The sequence below is a fragment of the Phaethon aethereus genome, assembly GCF_964289735.1.
Source record: "Phaethon aethereus genome assembly, chromosome: 7".
Lineage (NCBI taxonomy): Eukaryota > Metazoa > Chordata > Aves > Phaethontiformes > Phaethontidae > Phaethon > Phaethon aethereus.
Window position 1 is genome coordinate 29,088,925 of NC_138583.1, and position 19,424 is coordinate 29,108,348.

The following is a 19,424-nucleotide window of genomic DNA, read 5'->3' on the forward strand; positions in this document are numbered from 1 at the left end:
GGGCGGGGCGGGGGGGGGCGGGGCAGGGGCAGTGGGACAGTTTTTCCAGGTCTTTGGAAAAGGCATTCTGCCTCTGCTTGACAAAGTTAGAAACATGAATTTTGGCAAGTATCAACAGTTTCCCTCCTTTTGATGACAGATTTTAGTTTAAAGAAGAACTTCCTGTGTTTGCACATATCTGGCCCTATCTCACATAAGTGATGAAGATGGAAAAATGAGGGCTGGTTAAACATTGAAAATTAATTAGATTCTTGGAATATCAAATATTTAAAAAGATTTTTTTTTTCCTGTGTCATTTTTGTATTGGCTTTCTGCAAACATCTGCTCTCCAGTTTACATAACAGCATTTGTCAGTCTGGGAAAGTCACTCTTTCTCTTCAAGACTTGATATCCCATCCAGAAAACAGGAATAATAGAACTTCCTGTTCTGAGGATAAACACGTTAAAGGGTAGCAATGCTTTTTAACAGGTGGGATTCCACTAAATATTGGGAACTTGATTTAACTTCATCATCCAGTCTCTTTCCACAATTATTGGAGAGATAGGTATCTTCACAACAAGATGACCTGAATTCTGTCTTTTTCTCCACTAGCTTAAGAGCAAGGCAAAATAATCCATTTACATGGACTTTGGAAACTCAGCTTAGGAGAAATGAGTCACACACAGAGTGAGGGAAAGTAGACCAGTGCAACTGCTGATTCTCAGGAAAGTATAATGATGGACAAAGCGAAAAAAGGTTTGATGGTACAAGGGATGTACAAGCAAAAGGAAACACATTCTCTCCCCTTAGTATTCACATTTTAATCTGTTGTCTTTGCTACATGGTTAAACTAGGTCAAACTCTGAGTAGAATGATAAAAATAATTTTCTGTTATATGAAGTCTAATTATATATTCAATCTTTTTCTTCGAGTATCCCTCTACCTCTCAGAAGGGAAGAGAAGTTTACTCTCTTGTAAAGATTTTCAAAAAGCTACACTGAACCAAAAGAAACAAAAATTAAGTGACAGGTTTAATCTACTTTTATGACAACTCCCTATGATTATTACTTAATACTGCGATTCTGTCATTTACCTGTCTCCAAGTGTTCCCAGCATCAGAAGAAACAAACATGCTGATGTCATCGTCTGATAGTTCAGTGCCTATGTTACCTGTAAGATGAGCATTGATTAGTGATGTGACACTCTAAGAAACAGTAGAATTAGTGAATCAGGGGAGTAAATGTCTTTATTTACCTTTTGCAATTATAGAACTCCCAGTTTAGGGAAGGCAAGGCAAGGCATGGCAAGGGAAAAGACTTTCAATTTGAAGAAAGTATATGTAAAAGATCCAATCCGTACAACTCTACACACTTCCATACGCAAAAGAAATGCCCTGATTTGAATCTTCTGTTCATGGGAGTAGAGGACTAGAAGTGATCTCCTTGGTCTTGAAGGCCAGTTTCCATAAAAAAAAAAACTTAGGAGAAGTTGAAGGTCCATAAGGACGTCCATTTGATAGCCTGCCTGCCTTCCCAATACTGGTGGTGTTACACCCCACAAGCCACTCAAACACCCTCCACACTCATCACAAACTCAAGATTTTGTCAGTGTTTGCACATCATTTGCAGGCAATCTTTAAATGTTTCATACCTGAAGCTACAATAATACTGGGGGCAGTGTCTCGGCTGGCGATGTTTCCTGAGGTATAGGGATTATCTGAGACCTTCAGGTGAAGATGAAGGGAGCAATAGGGCTATGGAGAAAGGGGAAATAAAAGTAAAAAGCAGACACAACATGAAATGCATGCCCCTATTTCTACAGTCTTAGAAATATACAGTGCCTTTCTGTATTATTTCCCAACTTGCTGCATTCAGCCACCCTTAGAAAGACACAGCCACTGTCCTGGTTCTGTTGCAAGAGCTTCACTATCATTTTCTGATGCAACCCATCCCCACTGGGAAACTGATTCACTAGGCTGAAACCCTCTCACAATGACAAGATTTTTGAGGCTGTACCCAACACAGGAGGCAACCAGGCTTGCAAGGGCAGGTAATGGTAAGGACTACCCAGCTCCCCTGGCTCCTAGCTCTCTTGAGAAGAAAGCAAAGCTGCAGATATGATGAAGTGACTCTCAGAACAGCAGTGTCTGTGCTATCTATGCAACAAGAAACAATATAACCCCATTGGTGTGGTGCTGAGTCACCACTAATTAGTCACGAGAAACAACTTGATTCAGACAGTGTCACACCATTTCTTCATTCTGAGTATTTTTGACACATGAGACTGTTCTGCACTGCACTAAGAAATACCAGGACTGGAAAATGCTAGTTTAAAAGTTGTTTAAAACAATGCTTCATTGCCCCATCTGGATGTGACCTTTGAGATTTCAATACAAATACATCCATGGAAACCTCACCTATTTGTTATTAATTTTGTATGTCAGGTACTCAGATAAGACAGGAATTGTACAGAATAAATCACCTGAGGAAGAAGGTAAGACAGTCAAGAAGATTTCCAAAGTTGACATTACAATTCCCTCCAAATCTGTAGTGTGATAAATCCTGAAAATTTCTGATAATTTTTGCCTTCTCTTGGGTTTTATTTTCAGGTTTTTTTTCTTCCAAATCTCATGAAGAGCCCTTCATGAAAAATGCTTAAGGAAGGGAGGTGGAAAAATACTGGCAAGAAAACCTGAAGCAAACTGATCCAATTGAGGGGGCCATCACACAGGAACACAAATACAGCAAAGCCCAATGCTTCAGCTTGCACGCCTCTGTAAGACGAGCAGGACAAGCTATGCAGAAGGATCTTCAGGCCCTAAGGAGGCAGGTTTTTCTGCCTAGTATCAGCTGCCTAAAGGCTAGCTCTACAGCCCCAAAAGTTTTGTAGGCTTCCTCTGCAGGACACCTAGCCCCATAGGTCACTGAAGGAAGACAGCTTATCCATCCCATCTCAAAGTACGTGTCTATGACTCTGAAATGAAACCCCCCTGTGGAGAACGGCAGGGTTTTTTTGGCAAAGGCAAATGAGAGTGGTGAGGAGGGATGGGAGCTCTCACTTATGTGAGGCAGGAAAAGGAGACACGGGTTGACAGAAGGGAACACAACCTGCCAAGTGGAATGTACTGAGCAGCCTAACTCTAACTGACAGCCTTGTGAGGGCAGCCGCTGGAGCAGCCCGGGAGCGCAGAGAGGGAGTGGAAACCAAATCGAGCTGACACACATGCAGGAAGTGGCAAAGCATTGCAAGAGCATGAATTCTTTCCTTTTACATTTTTATACATTGTGAAAAGACAAAATACAGAACATATTTTTAAAACTAACATACTTCAAGCCCATTTCAGCATTTTGAAGACTAATTGTCTAATATACTAACTAGCTAATGGCAGCAACTCAGACCATTCCCCACTCTGACAGAGATTAGACCTTGTTAGACTCAAGTCTTTGTGCTACCACAGGTTTTCTTTCAAATTTTTCTCATTTCACAGATACAGTACACAGAAATGGAATATATATCTCAAATATTAAAAGCCAAGTCACCTGTCCTGTGAGATGGTATTTCTAGTGGCGTGATTTCCTATCGGTTGGAGTGCAGCAATGCTTACAGTCTCTAGTGACAATTGGGTATTAGTAAAAACTAACCTCTCCACTCTAGCCAAATACCTGAAGTTACCACCCATGACCATCTCAATTCCTTACTCTGGCAGCATTCTCTTCTCCATCCCTGATGTACACCTTCTCCATCTGTATCCTTATATAGTTCATTGACAGATATTTTTCCAGACTGGTTTGTCTTCTGTCACACTGTTGGTCCCTTTGTGTTCCTCCTCTCGCTCCCATAGCTTAACTCGTATACAGACATCTCAGCTTTTTTTTTTTAGAATTTCCATCAATTGTCTCTACATTTCTTGTTGTTATCAACAAGTTACTGACATTAATTTCCTCAGAATCACCAATTTTGCATTTCGCTGTTATTGCCTAGTACCCAGCAGTGCTAGTTGCTGCACAGACACTAAGGGAAAGACAACCACTGCCATGGAGCATTTACAACCTAGGTAGAAGATAAAGCATGAATGACATAGCCCATTGCTCTGCTCACTGCCGTAGTTCTTACAATCATGCTGGAGTTCATTACTTGCTTCCTAATATTTTCAAGCCAGCACTTTTATAGTCCACTCTCGGGATGCTCATCAGTTTTTAGTAAAATTTCTCAAAAATACCTATAAACCCACTTCTTGGCTGTTCTGCAAAGCCCACCTGAACAGTCTCCAATGGCATGAAACATACAAAACAGCTGTTAGTGACTGTTCCTCATCGGGAGTGGGACAAAGTAGTAGAACACAAGGATGATGCTAGGCACCATTCACAAACCTAGGGGTAGTCACAGTATTTGCTCACCTGCAATAGCAACGAGCAATGAAGAGAAATAAACAATTCCAGGAGAGAGATTCAAAACACCTCACTTAGATGCTTAAATTATTCTTTAGCAGATGTTGTGAATGCCCTCCCTTACGAGAAATGGGTCTTTGTCCTGAAATCCTTATGATCCATACAGACAAGACAAACTAAATAAGGGAGAGAATAAGCAGATGTCTGGGGAAGAGAGGCACAGAGAAAATGAATGACCTGCCCAAGGTCACATAGGAAATTGGAGATAGGCCTAAAAATTGAATCAAGATTCTCTTGAGATTCAGTCCAGTGTTTTAACCACAAGACCATCCTTGGAAAGCTAATTGATTAACTCTCCTAGACAGAGGCCCATAACTTGCAAGGTAGAATTACTCCACAGTTAACCACTTCTCAGCACAAGATAAGTATCAAACAAAAACAGCATCTTTGGGATATAATACCTTGGCAGCTATTTTATGAAGATTAAGTGTATTCAGCATAGAAAAAAAGCATTATAAACATGAAAAATAAAACCTTGGGATTAGATGGAATTTCATTGCTTTCCTCCACCCTCATTACTCAGAGCCATCTCACAAAAAATGCAGAGAAATTCTTTGAGTTGCTTTGAAAAAAACACCTGGAATGTACTGTCAGTACTGGTTCCGTCTGGCTTGCCTTGTATTTCAACCACATTCCCTCTTAATCTCCTTAGCTGCCAACTTAGCTGATATGTACTTATTTCTGCATTAACACTCCCTTAGTTTAGGTTTAAAGACCAGATGTACAGAGGACACAGCACTGCACTGGGAACCATCCTGTCACTCTGGGAAAGGGTAGATCCCATTCTTCCAACAAGCTGAAACATACGTCATTGCTGCCCAAGCTGGTTTTAGAGGCAATTATGCTAAAAACCAGCAGAGCGAAAGCATTAGGATCTGCCGTGGAGTAAGGATGGGAGCTAAGCTAGATGTACAATGGACTATTAAGAATTCACTTAGTGATGCCATAAGGAGAAGCAGGATCATGCCAAAAACAGTAATATGTAGAGGCAAAAGGAGCAACTGACATAAGGAGACAAAACTTCTGGTGATGCAGGGGTAGACAGAGTTCAGTTAAAGAGGTGAGTGGAGTTTGTGAGATGTTTAAGTACTACAGCTATGTCATGCTGACAGGGAACAGAATTGCCTCAGAGCAGGGAACAAACCCTTCTCTCCATGCTTTTCCTCAGCAGAATGCCATTATGGATCCCTGACTTATTTCCAGGAACGTACAACACTTCCAGTACTTTTACTTCAAAAATTTTCCCTACCACTCCTAACTTAAGTGGTATTTTCTCTACCATTTCTTGAATTCTTTCATTCCATGTTCTGCCTTCATCTTCCCCCATCATTAACTGTGAAGCTCAAATCCGATTTTTAAACAGCTTGGTGCTGTCTTGTAGGATTGTTATTTTACTTTGTGGTTTTGGTGCGTTTTCTGTACCTCCCTCTCTTTTGCAGGCAGACTGTTTGTTCCTGTAAAAGACCTAACAAATCAGTTTAGTCCAGATTTCATCTATTTGCTTTCTTGTAAATTTGCAAGTCAACCACCTAAGTGGTCCAACATTGGAAGAGGCTTCCCAGGGAGGTGGTGGAGTCATCGTCATTGGAAGTCTTCAAAAAACATGCAGATATGGCACTTTGGGACATGGTTTAGTGGGCATGGTGGTGTTGGGCTTACGGTTGGACTTGATGATCTTAAAGGTCTTTTCCAACCTTAATGATTCTATGATTCAGCTGATGATTCCTGCTCTGCTACCATTCCACTAGCTTGTGACAACCTAAACATGAAGGAGGCAGACAGGCTAAGGCAATGAAAGAGGCTTCTTTCCTGTTTTACCTGATGTTAAGGGAAGAAAAAAAATAAAATAAACATAGCTAAACATTCCTCTGGCCTTATCACAGCGAATGGCAGACTAAGTTCCTTCCTGTTCTTTTGGAAGGACAAAGACTGAGCTACATGGTTTAAGTCCATTGAGGATCTGTCCCTTACCACCCTGAAATCATGGAATGGGTTTCTACAGATGCCCACAGACCTGAAATGCCTACCCCAGCCCAAGTTGCAGAGCATTGAGGAAGTGGCTACTCTACAGTGAAAACAGGATGACAAGCCTACATCGAGCTTGCACAGGTGGAAGCAATTCTCTGGGTGATTACATGGTTGCATAGAGAGCAAAATAAAAGCGAACCAGTGTTTAAATAGTGGTTTGTGCACACTGGAGGTACAGGGATATAAATACAATCCACAGAGAACCAAGAGCTTCTCTGGATCAGTTCTCATTGTGTCCCTATAAGTACCCACACTTCTGCCCCTGCTCATGACCCCTTGCCTGGCTTGGTCATGTTTACCACTCTCAAGGGAATTCCAGTTTGTCCAGGCATATCTGGTCTAATCTTAAATTAAACGAATTCTGTTTCCAGGTGCTCATGAGTATAGTAACAGACACAGCATGGATGGGAAGGCTTAAGGGAGCCATAATCCCCTCTCTCCAAAAGAACCATCCAGTCCCGGTTTATACGCAGTCATATGACCACTTCCACTATATAATGGATAACTACAGTGGCAGCATACCCTTGCATATAAAATATATAGTTCCTGCGAATGACCGTTTGATAAGGACCCTGCAGAGTAGTACACCTGGTGCATTCACAACCACAGTGGCAAGTCAGATCTCTCTTGATCAGTGGGCAACAATACCAAGAAAGACATTTTCTCAGAACTCAAACTTCAAATTTATGGGAAAAAAATGCAGCTTACTTTATTTCACTTGCCCACATGTTTTTTATTTCTTCTGCCTTGCCAGGCCCCCAAAATATTACACTACCATATCATATAATAAAAATATCGGATTTCTGATAAAATTGGTCATAATGTTCAAAAGTCAAGGTGTGAGTTTTTTTGTCACATATGTTCACTTGAGTTAAAACTAGATTGCAATCTATTTGAAACATGAAGACTTCTACATATAGACCCTTCCAAAGAATTCAATTGCTTTATGTCTGCAAAGTTTTCTGAAAGTAACTTTTTTGTTGTTTTCATCGTCTAGGAAGATTTAATTTAAAAATGCCCTTACTTACAATTTTTAAAAACTTGGAAGAGGAAAACAAACCCAAACAAATTTAGTCATGCTCTGAAATAGCTCTTCTGTTTGACCCGCAGTCCTCCCTATTTATTTTTTCCAAACTGGAGAGAAAATGAGAGGCTTGCATTTTAGCTCAATCAAAAAATCAATTATTTGAACAGCTTCTAATATCAAGTTATTTATTCTTTGCTCTTGCAATAATGCATGTGGTTCAGGTAAGAGATTAGTGTAGCATTCAGCTACATACCACAATGCACAAAATGTAACACTGATTCAGATTCTAACAGGCTTACAGCCTCAAAATGAGAAACAACATCGTTTTCTTTTTTTTTTTCCCTAGCTGGAAAACAACATGCAGGTACAGGACAGCAGGAGGAAGAGCAGTGTAAGTAGTGTCCCTGATTCTGACTGGAATCATGTTAGAATGTGTGTAATACAAAAGCTATTGAGAATCCTAAAGGCTGGGGTTCGGAATATTATCCCACTACTGTGAATAGATTATATTGGCTGAAAAACATGTTGAGATCAGTCTAAGCTTTCTAATTTGACAGTGATCTCCCATTTTATTCACACTGCTTATATTTCACTTTCACTCTTGGAAGCCATTTGCATATAATAATGATTAAAGACTTATCTGCTGATCTGTATCAAGAAGTACAGAGACAGTTGCAATATACACCCAACACATAGCTATACGTATATTTGGATGAGTGTGACAATTCTCACTTCTGAGCTCGGAGAATATGATAAATAGTAATAGTGCCAACAGAGTGGCCTGAAAGAAATCAGAGCTCGCCTTTCCTTTGAGCCTGTCTCAAGTTATTAGGTCCCTGAAAGTTCCTGAGCTACAACAGCTCACTCCTCCCATCTAGTGTCCAGAGAATCAACTGCGCAGAAACGGCCTCCAGCTTCACCTGCTGTTTAAGGAGAGACCATCAATTGTGCAGAAGGAAGCTATCTACGATGCTTCCTTTTGTTCCATAAATTAAATTAAATTAAGCTAAACTACAATGCCAGCTCTTGCAAAACCACCTGGCAGCCCAAGCCTAATGTATAGCACTTTTAATATGCAGTATTCCCTCTCCTCAGCTCTCAGAGCTGCCCTCTCCTTCTTGTATCACCTGGTAGAAAAAGATTGTTCTGAGATGCTTCCACCCCCGAAGCTCCCCCCCCAAGGTACTTACTAGGAGGCAGTGAACGGGGTTTCCTCTCAGATCCGTGTCCGGAGCCTGCAACAAACTCCAGTCTCTCCCTTTATTGTAGGTGATGAAAGTTTTCACTTGGTTGTCAATCTTCTTGTTAGCCAAGAACATTCCCTTTATCCCTGCTACCTAGGAAAAATTGACATGGCTGAAAAATAAATCAAGCTGATGCAGGTTCTGTGCAGGTGTCTCTCTTGCCCTGTCAAACCCAACAGGGATCAGGTAGCTGGGTCAGTGCAGTAGATGTCAGGGCAAGAATTGCCAAGGAGCATCAAAGGAAGGCAAATTGACGTGTTGGGGACAAGATAAGACCATCACAGTTGGAAAGTTGACAAATGGAAGAGAAAGCATATATTTCAGAATCAGTATGGGAGCATGGTAAGATGTCAATAGCATTATCTGTAAAATGACAATCTCTCAACTGTGTAGGCATCCTTCCTCCCACTTCTCTTGCAGTGAAGTAACAGGAAACATCAGCAATTTTGGCCTTGCAAGGAGAATAGCAACACACACATAAACTTGCAGCTCAGTGCTTCTATTCTCATACAGCCTGCTTAAGACATTTCATCTAAGGATCCAAATGTGTTTCACAATTATCAGAGTTTCAACAGCATGACTTGGGGCACAGAGGTACTTTTATTACAGTTTCTTATTTTGAGGAAACCAAAGCACTGGTGACTCAAGCAAGGCCACCCAGAATGCTAGTTATAGAGCTAAAAATGAGATTCTCATCCTTTATTTTTCCTGGTATTTTACCTAACAGCTTTACTCCATAGACCTGCAGGAGGATTTTGTAAAGATGTGATACTAACAGACTCACACTGGAACCAAGCCCAAAAGTGTCTTAGTGGGGAGAAAAAAGTCAACCTCAAACCACAACTCACACTGCAGCATGTTCCCATCTTCTCAGCACACTGAAAATCAATAGCCCAATAGCTGCTGCAGCTTGCGGATGAATTTGTTAGGCTGTCATTCTGCAATCTGAGTGTTGCAATAAAAAGGGAAGCAAAATTGGGAGAAGGAGGGGGAAAGTGCAAAGCTTTTTGGTTTCCAGCAAGTCTGCTCAGTCATCCACCCCTTCTTATGATGCAGAACTAGTACACTGAATCATTCATCAAGACTTTTTATTCACAGAGATTATTACTTGAATGACATCACATGGCAAATGGTTACACAGCAGGTTCAGTTTGTTACAGCTCAACTGATTTAATTATTTGGCTGGATTTGGATGCTACATCTCCCAGTGAGTAGGACCTTATTTCAGTTTTAGTCACATGTTGTGGGACTACTAGTGCATAGTGCTTTGGTATAGTACATTGGTGTACTTAGTCATTCTGAATAGCACTTTCCTCCTTGAGCGATTGCACTGAATTTCATTTGAAGTTACGTAAACACTTAGACATGACTTGCTATAATAGGCAATAGTATTTACATTAAGTAATTAACTAATTTATTGTTGCTATAAGAATGAAAAGAAAGTATTTTCAATGTCTTAGCTGGATTGTTTGGTACCACTCAACTAACTATTCAGGATTTCTTTGTTGTAGTAGAAAGGCACCCTGATAAGGCAAGGGTACTTTGGCTCCCAGTGAGCAGACAGAGCTAGAAAAATAACATAGTTCTGCCTTTATTACCAGAAGCCAGAGCCTATAGCTCCATTTGTACTTTTCTTTGTTGTCTTGAAATAGTTGTATTATATAGTCCCTGTGAAATGCTGGACATAAATGATTAAAAAGCATTTTATATATCAGGTGATAAATGTGTTCTGAAATCCTGTGAAATTTTCTTTTTATGATTCTAGTCATGGGCTGGGACTCAGAATCCTTTCTAGAGAAAGCAAAGTGTAAGTTATATTGTCAGTCTTGGACAGCTTTATCCTAAAAAAAGACTGCATACACTATACATGCTTGCGTTCCCTCAGTAGAAAGAGATACACCTATTGTATATACACAGCCATGACACACAGAGTAATCTGTTCATCCCGGCTGTTCATACAGTTGTAAGAGAGAAAGACTCATGCAAATAAGTGCATGACCACCTTTCAGAGGGAAAAGCACTCCATCAGCTCCCTCACAGGCTTTGTAGACAATCCTCACTGCCCCAAATACATTGTGCGCAGATACAAATGCCATCTACAGTTTTGGTGAAAGACTCATACAAGACACTCAAACACACAACTTCAAAACACATTCTTCACTCACCATCACCAACTTCATACGTCAAACATATACTTCCCATTCAAGACGCACATGGCTAAAAAAAGTAAGTCCCAGAGTGATAGGCATATATACCATAGCTATAAACACATCTCCTCACAGTCTGTTATCACTTCATGCATGGATTCCCACAGTCAGGATTGTCTTTCTGCAGACCAGTCCGACTACAGAGCCAAGCAGATCCATACCATTGGAGAGGTGCAGAAACTAGAAAGGGCACTCAGACCCAATGGCCAGTGATTCTTGCTCTTCCTTTGCTCTAGGAGATGGTCTCTAGGACAGCCCCTTTGTGGCTGCAGACCCACTGAAAGCTGAGTTCAGTGTGGTACCAATGAAGTGGCACTGGAATGTGGTGGAGAGAAGAGCTATTCTTACACCCTGCTCTGTCCAATATGCAGAAGGGGGGATAGTGTCTCTCTGGGAGTGGTCTCCTCATCCTCTACAAGGTCCAGCAGCAGAAAAGCCCACACGCTGAAATAAACTCCAAGTGAAAGGCTCCTGATTATTTACAGGAGAAGAGAAGGGAGAACATGATGAGGCACCATGAAAGAACTTCTGTTTTCTCTTCATACCCAATGCAATTCCCTGTTGAACAGATTTATGCTTGATGTAGAATCAGTTTAGGAATCTACACACAAAAACATATTCACTACAATGCAACCAGATGAACTTAGGTCTAACAACTGACAGACATGCATACAGACACGTCCACATTTAACAGGTCTTTCTCTGGCATATTCTCAAATGATCTTGCTTACATATAATAATATAGTATACTGCTGTCACCACAGGAGGACTCATTTTACATTGTCTCCACTTCCTTTTAATTTATCTATGGATTTTTTTCTTCTCTCGTCTTCATCTCCATTTACCCCTAGAGCATTCATCATTTGCAACAACCGTACTGGGAGAATCATGCTGGACGGCTTTCTGTTCCAGCTAGAACATCAAATTGAAAGGATGGTTCGTGCCAGGTTCAGTGTCAGCCAATATTCTTTCTACCTAGATAATCAACAGATATGATGCTACAAGTCTGATTCCATCAATTTCAATCGAGGTTACTGTGTGGTGTCAGCTTAATAAAACAAAACAAAGGTTTTTCTTTCCCCTGGGGAGGTAGGACACCTTTACATAATGCAGTGAAGCTGCTTCTCAAGCTGACAATAATAAGAGGCAACAGTCTTTCCATGGGCTGCCAGCATTGCAGAGAGATTAACAGTAATAGTCTCCAAATGATTGAAATGCCAGTGTCCATCCTCCTACAGTTCATCTGCATTTATGTACAACACTTGGGCTCTCTGTTTGGACAATTCAAGGTGGTTTCCAAGTAAAGGGCAGCCAAAGGCAAACAATATAACAGAGCTAATATTCAGATGGTGATGGGGAAATATGGGAAACATCTTAATTTTCAAAGGAACTCGGATCTAGTTCATGGCCTTTATTCTAAACGGTCAGAAAATCCTCTGGAAGAGACCTGAAAAGAGAAGCTAACCCTCAAAACAGCAGCTGTGGACTGAAGTTCTACTTAGCTGAGTGCTGTCTCCAGAAGTAAAATAGGCAACAGAGCAAGGCAAGTATAAAGGCATATTAAAAGTCTTATTTTTAGGATCACTTGTCACAGAAGACAATGTAAATTTGTCTTCTTACAGGTGAGCTTAGGCAGAATGTACTTGCCAGGAAAAGGCTTAGGGATAAAAGGGACATCACGATGAGATAGGAGAGTTTCCATGCTCATGGAGTAGCCCAAGAGGGTGTATCTAAAATCACATCCATTCCCAGAACAGTCCAAACTGAGGAAGGTGACAAAGATAGCTGAAAACTGTAGTCTTTCCTTACTTCTAAAACAAGAGACTGGCTGTCAGAAATACAACAAAAAATGGAGAATGATGCTATTCAGAGTGTTGAGAGCTTTCAGAGCCATAGGTTGGGCCAATGTGGGACAGCAGGATTTTGGCTGAGAAACTTAAAGAGTTCCTCTCAGGGAGTGAATGAACTATTCCAGTACATCTTCCAACGCATATCTTCCTATGTATGAAAGAGCCATGAGCTCTTCCTCACCTGAGAACAAACAGGACAGTACAGCAGTGTGTAGATGAGAGTTCATAATATTAGGCTGGGCCTAAATTCAACACCTGGCCTTGCAATTATTCAGCGGATTGCACTGAGGCCCTGAAGTAAAAGGACAGTAAAACTACCTGTTTAGTCATTTTTTGGCCCTGCTGTTCCCATGCATATAACGAGACTGATGTGCCAGAAGTAAATGGTACTGGCATCACGTGAATTCCTGAGATAGGAATGAGATGTTTGGAGTCATGACATACCTCATAGAGGTCAATCATCACATTCCCTTCCAGCCCTTGACTACTCTTGACATTTTCCAAGGCCAGGGTGAAGTATACCCCTCGGGTGTCAGAGATATACAGGTTGTATGTGTCATTCTGATTCCACTCTTGTACAGCTGCAAACACCTGATTCTCATCAGTGCTGATAACATGCATGTCCTGGGGAAAGAAAAGAAAGAAAGGTTACTAGATAGAGCTCTGCTCTGTCATTTCCAAGGGCACCAAAGTAATTGTGGAGGAGTAAGGGTTATATTTAGGCTGGAGTTTAATCAGAAACTGTAGACAACACTCTTGTAAGCGGATAATTCCATCCAGAAATATTTTACACCAGCTCTCTTCTGCCAGTTTTCAAAGTGGTAACTAACTGATGATGTATTAATTGAAAATTTACATTGGCAGTACAGCGTTATACGGCAGCACTTCCCCCCTGCTACCAACGCTTTCGTTTTAATGTGTACTTTGTTGGGAGAGGCAGGGAGTGGGGCACCTAAGTGATTCCACTTGGGGAATCACAGATATTAAAAAAGCGTGGTTTTTTTTTTTTAAGAAAGAAAAAGCAGCATCTGAAACATCTGCTTCTTGCCTAGCATTCAGAAACCAAGTACGCTTGGGAACTGATGTAAGGAGGATCTAATGGGTTAATGTCTGCAGCCAGTTGACTAGAAACCAAGGTCCTGGACCACTGTGCTAAACATCCACCCAAGAAATATAACAGAAAGACAACCCTAATCCTCACTAGATGTGAAAAGCAGAACTGTAGTTAGATCACTAGTGTTATGAGTGAGGTTTTGTTTTACTCTGTTCTGTGTGTTACAGCAGGCAGGAAGCAATGAAATGATTACATAATTAAAAAAAAACACAAATGAAACTATTAAACCAAATTCCCTCTTTCAATGCCTGGAGAAATTATTACCCGGTGGAAAAAGCCACTGAGAGAGATTGTTATAATGAAATTCCTAGGTTCTCTTTGCCCAGCACAGGCACCTTGAGTTCTTTGGTGCTGTAAAAATCTGTGGAGGTAAGAAAAAAAACGCAGATTTCTTAGCACTAGGTGACCCCCAGAAGATTCAACTGTGTCTGTTTTGGGCAGATATCCCAAAGTTATTCTCTTTCATGAATCTCAGCCAGGGCTTTCTATATGTGAAACTGGGAACTTTATCAGAATATATACTCTTTGGAAGCTGATGATACTTATTTCTTCTGTTAGCAATAGTCTTTGACAATTCACTTTCTCGTGGTTTTGTAAGGGGGAATTAATATTTCCAGATGGAGCCCTGTAATGTAAAGATGAAAAATAATGCAATGAAGAAACCTGATCTATAAATTTGAAAGTGGATTCACCATGAAGATAAGATTCAAACAGTTGTTTGTTTATCCAGATCTGAGTCTGGAGTGGATGAATATTCACTCTATTTATTTGTTGCTTTGCACTGGAGAAAAATGTATCCCAGAAGATAGGTTGGTTTTGTGGAGGAACAGATTGGCTTAAACCCTGAGGCAATAGGAAAGGCAATATAAATCCCACTACCTCCTACTAACTGTGGGTGTGAATAGATATCCTCTCTTAGCTCCAGCTGTGCTAGTGTAAGTTACTGCCACAGCTGTTTGTCAAAGGCTCCTTATTTCAGACTGTCACTCTAGTCAATCTGCTGGTAGATCTACATGAGTAGGTATTCCCAAAGTGCCCAAAGGCATCATTGGCTAGCACAGCTCTAATCTCAAGTTAAACCTTTGCACATGTGCATATACACATGGGTAGACCTCCCTATTTAAACATAGACAGAGGTTATAAGTAAAACTTGTTTTGTCTGGTAAATGTACAGTTTCATTAACTTACCATTTTAATCAACAGTTTTGTAATAACTAGGGGAGAGACGTAAAAAGATATTTTGATCAACACCAGGGAAAACTAAAGGCAATTTCATGAATGCTTAAAAAGCAAATAAGTTAATTTATTCACTAGATGCTTCCTATGTTTTGATCTTGCTGTAAGATGCAAGTCTAAAGAAGATCCCAGTAAGGCTGAATGATTTTAAGCCTGGAAAAGCAGAGATTGAGACCGATCTGGCATAATATGCATAGTGCAGAAAGTCAAAAAAGATAGTGTTCCAACTGTTGACCTTTGGGGATCAATTAACTTTTCCTCTTAATATGGCCTTGTCTAATAGATGCAGTAACAATGCAAAGCATTGATAGAAAGAGGTTGGTATATGGGCATCAGACAGGTCTTTTTGGTTTCCACATTGGGAAGATTAAAATTAATCAGCATATCATATTCACTTCTTTTTTTCTTTTTTTTTTTTTAAGGGTGGGGGTTGCTCTTTTTGGGGAAGGAACAATACAAAAAGACGGCCTTCATCTTGATATGGACCAAGACCTTCACTGTATCTTCCACTACTACAACAGATGCTCATTTCACCTCCCTACAGAAAGGGAATAGGACAGGAGAGTGAAGCAAGGCACCTTTCCCAGTCATTTCCATCTTCAGGGGCTCCCCATGCATCTGCCTACTGAGAGCCTGAGCTTTCCTTTCTTTGTACCAGCACATAGTGGAAGTACATTAATATGCAGTTTTACTGTCTGTCCCTCTTGCCTTTCCAAAGACAAAAGTAAGAGCATGATGCTGTGCATAGGTTTGATCAGGTGTCTACTCAAATGACTAAAGGCCGAGGCTTCCTGAATTGCTAAACATGCTTCAATTGCCCTTTTTGCACTTGGTCAGGGAATTTTTCTTCCTGGCAAGTTAAATAGCAGGGATGTGTAATGCCTGTTTTATTCTGTCAATTACTGGGACTGTCAGCTCTTTTTAAGATCTGTATTTAAGGATTTTTTTGTGGTTATATTTCCTTCTATCAGGATTTGCATCCTGAGGTTGAAAGAAGGTGATGAATTTAAAACAGAGGTACCACATACACCAGTATTCAGTCCAGCACCAGTTAAGGACAGGTCTTTTAAAAAGAGAAATTGTTTGGCTTGCTTCAGTATTCACATGTCTGCCCAGTGCATTGGTCTAAAATGGAGTGAATGTACCCTGTGTGCACATTTAAGGCGATTATCATGAGTGACATTACAGAGTCTGTGACAGAGCCCACAGTTATGGTCCTGCGGTACCTAATAAGCAGTACCAACCCAAAGATCAGCATCACTGCAGAAATTAACAGGTCTCAATAAAGACCATGTACAGGGTTAACACAGCCTGTATGCACATATGCAGGCATCTTCTTGTATGGGAGAGAGCTGCAAGTTCACTTAAGCTTTTAATCAAACTGGCTACCAGGCAACCAATGCCAACAAGAAGAATATTTTAGTTTTGATTTGCCTGAGCAGCAGTATCACCTGCCAAAGCTGCCTGCCACCACACCCCTCCAGTTTAGGAAGAGTGACATACAGAGACAAAAAGCTTTATATTTGCGTCTTCAATTCCAGAAATCACTTAGTACTTTTTACCATATTTAGCTCCTCTTTCTTAGCTGAAGGAGATAAAAGAGGATTTAGGCATAAAAGAAGCTGTTTGTTTCAATACCTTGAATAGTATAACTCTTTGTGCATTTTTAATAAAAGCAGCTATCCTGCTTTGATAGCAGCCTACTAGACAGCCACAGCTCTACTGTAGCTCCTTCCAAGCCAAATGTAGCTCTTCGGTCTTTGAAGATATTCCAAGATTGTGACAAAGCATCTTACCTCCTTAAATATCTGCCTTTTTCTTTGAGTCATATAACATGAATGTATTGCTCCAATTCCTATTCTCAGAGAACATATTGCAATTTAATTGTAGTGCATTTTCCCGGGCTCTCCAGAGACCTCTTTGAGAAGGTGGATGGTTGGAAAAAAAAGGCTGGGCTAAAGGAGACAACCAGTTCAAAGCAAGCAGTCTCTCTACAGATGATCTGAATCAGCTGTAAATGACAATTCTGATTTGGGTGTTACAGTAACCATGCTAAAAATGCAACTCCTTTGCTAAGGGCTACTTCAAATAACATTTGTTGAAATTTCATCTGAATTGACAGAGTAATTCCTTCCTGCTTGGACAGGAAATTTCAAACCATGCCTTACAGTACTATCTTTAAATGTGACTGAAGATTTTGGGGCAGACCACAGGTCTCCTATGTCAGAGCCAAGAAGATACCATGGTTTCTGGTAGGGTCCTCAGTGTCCTGTGAGCCTGGGTTTTCACGTGATATAAGAGGAGCGAAGGGTACAACAGCAGAGCAGGTAAGGTATGGCACTGAAGGCCTGGGTTTGAGCTGCAGTCTCGTTATATGATGAAGGTCACCTTGTCAATCCACTATAAACAGGTCAATTGGGGTGAGAAATCAAAGACAGCCAGCTGTTATACTAGCCAAATTGTCCCTTTGAATATTTCCATCTACAGAATCTGAGGTACTTTCAATTTCTAAGAACAGGCTGACCTTGCACTTTCTTTTCCTTTTGACAATCCTTGCTTAATTTCTCAGAATGCATTTTTCTCCAGATGTTAGACCTCACATATAAATCACAAAATTATTTGCTACCTTTGATCTAAAATGTCATTTAAGCCAGATTATATGAAGAATGAAAAGGCCTCAAAAAAAAAAAAAAAAAACCAAACAAAAAACCTCTGTCTTTGTTAAGAAGCTCTTAGGAGCCCAGCTGCAAAATGGTGATTTCCTCAAAATGGAGCTAACATTTTATATAAGTCTTTTAAAAAAATTCAGCTCCAGAAAGCAGCAATAGCCTTTCAAGCTCCAATGCTAATTCACCATTGTTCTTAATTAGGGAAGATATGGAGCAGACACACAAAGACATCTCTTTGCTTGATTCCCATTAAAATCTGCTAATGAGGCAAAGCACAAAAAGTGACCCACACAGGATAGGGACAGGAGAAGAGAATTTTAAGACCACAAAAAAGGAAAGAAAAAAAAAGAAAAGAAAGTCCCCTCCAAAGCTTAATTAACTAACCAGAAAGGAATGGTAATTGACATGGGCTGTGGTATCTGTCTACATTCCACGCTGATGTCCTTGACTAGCCAAAGTGCTGACTTGGTTTTCATTCCTTTCTTGCTTGCAAATGTTCTGTTAAAGAATGTTGTTTTCACTCATTGCATGTCATCTTGCAGTTACTTGTGTTGGATTCAAGAACTTCTGTACAATCAAAATACCTACAGGTTCATACGGGCATTCCAGCAACAGCAACCTACCTTGGGCAAGGAGTATTTTGGCAGCTTCATCTGTGCAAATGCATTCCTCCTATAAGAAACGTAATAATGTGGTCTTCCTCCTGATGTCAACTATGAGAGAAGCAGGAAAGTTATCATCAGGACTTTTAAAAATAGTTTCTTATTAGCAGAGAAAATATCAGGCAAAAGCTGTGGGGGGATATACCACAGTGTTGGTGGCAATGGCTTAAAATTGCAGCAGTATCACAGTCCATGAATAAACATTGATCCAACTGACAAAGACCAAAAAAGAAAGCAAGAAGAATCCCATTTTCTGCAAAGAGATACAAAGGCAAGAATTTCAGGTGAAGGTCTGGGGAAAGTGAAGTCCTGGCTTCACTTGGGCCATTATGTCACCTGCTGATACCACAGCTCTCCTCTGCCTTACCACAAAACAGTCTGTTCTTTGCCATCTGCAGAGCCACCACGTAGGCTATTGGTTAGATTCGCAGTTTGGCAGACATGATGCTGGATTTCTATTTCTGCCTCCAGCTTTGGTTCCTGTGTGGCCCTGTACAAGCCATCATATATATCTGTTATGAGATCAGCTAAGCATTCACAGCTCCTGTAGGCAGGAAAAGCTCAGCTGATTTGGTATTTCTGTGCATTTGGACATTTATTTAAGTGCCTAAATACTGATGGCAAGACCTTGAAAACACTGGATTAGAGCAATGTGACATTTCATTTCCTACCACCTATTAAAGGGGGAGGAAATAGAAAGAAAAAAAGCTATCAATGTTATCTGGCTTCCAGTGCTGTTGAAGTATAATCAATGTTTGTAAAATACTTTGAAATCCTTGGATGAAAGATACTAAAGAATAAATATTCCAAGGGATTCTCCATGCAGAACTTTGCTTTAATTGCCTGATAACTGGGCTTATCAAGACTTTTCTTTAGTAGTAAGTGTTTTAAAATGCACTGCAGTAGTTACACAAAGGCTAGGTTCATACCAGATTAAGTAAAATAAGAACTATTTCTTA

The 19,424-nt window shown here is 40.4% G+C and overlaps 1 protein-coding gene across 1 annotated transcript in view; it reads right to left on the reverse strand.

The window, feature by feature from the left end:
* Positions 1-19,424, reverse strand: part of LOC309406999 (VPS10 domain-containing receptor SorCS1-like) — a gene marked incomplete at its 3' end in the record, with an annotated part of 303,428 nt that overhangs the window by 56,353 nt on the left and 227,651 nt on the right. The window contains exons 8-12 of the mRNA XM_082002391.1: positions 18,427-18,516; positions 13,229-13,408; positions 8,674-8,820; positions 1,631-1,733; positions 1,074-1,150 (exon numbers count right to left, since the gene is read on the reverse strand). Coding sequence (XP_081858517.1) covers positions 1,074-1,150; positions 1,631-1,733; positions 8,674-8,820; positions 13,229-13,408; positions 18,427-18,516 — 597 coding nt within the window. The remainder of the gene's footprint in view (positions 1-1,073; positions 1,151-1,630; positions 1,734-8,673; positions 8,821-13,228; positions 13,409-18,426; positions 18,517-19,424) is intronic.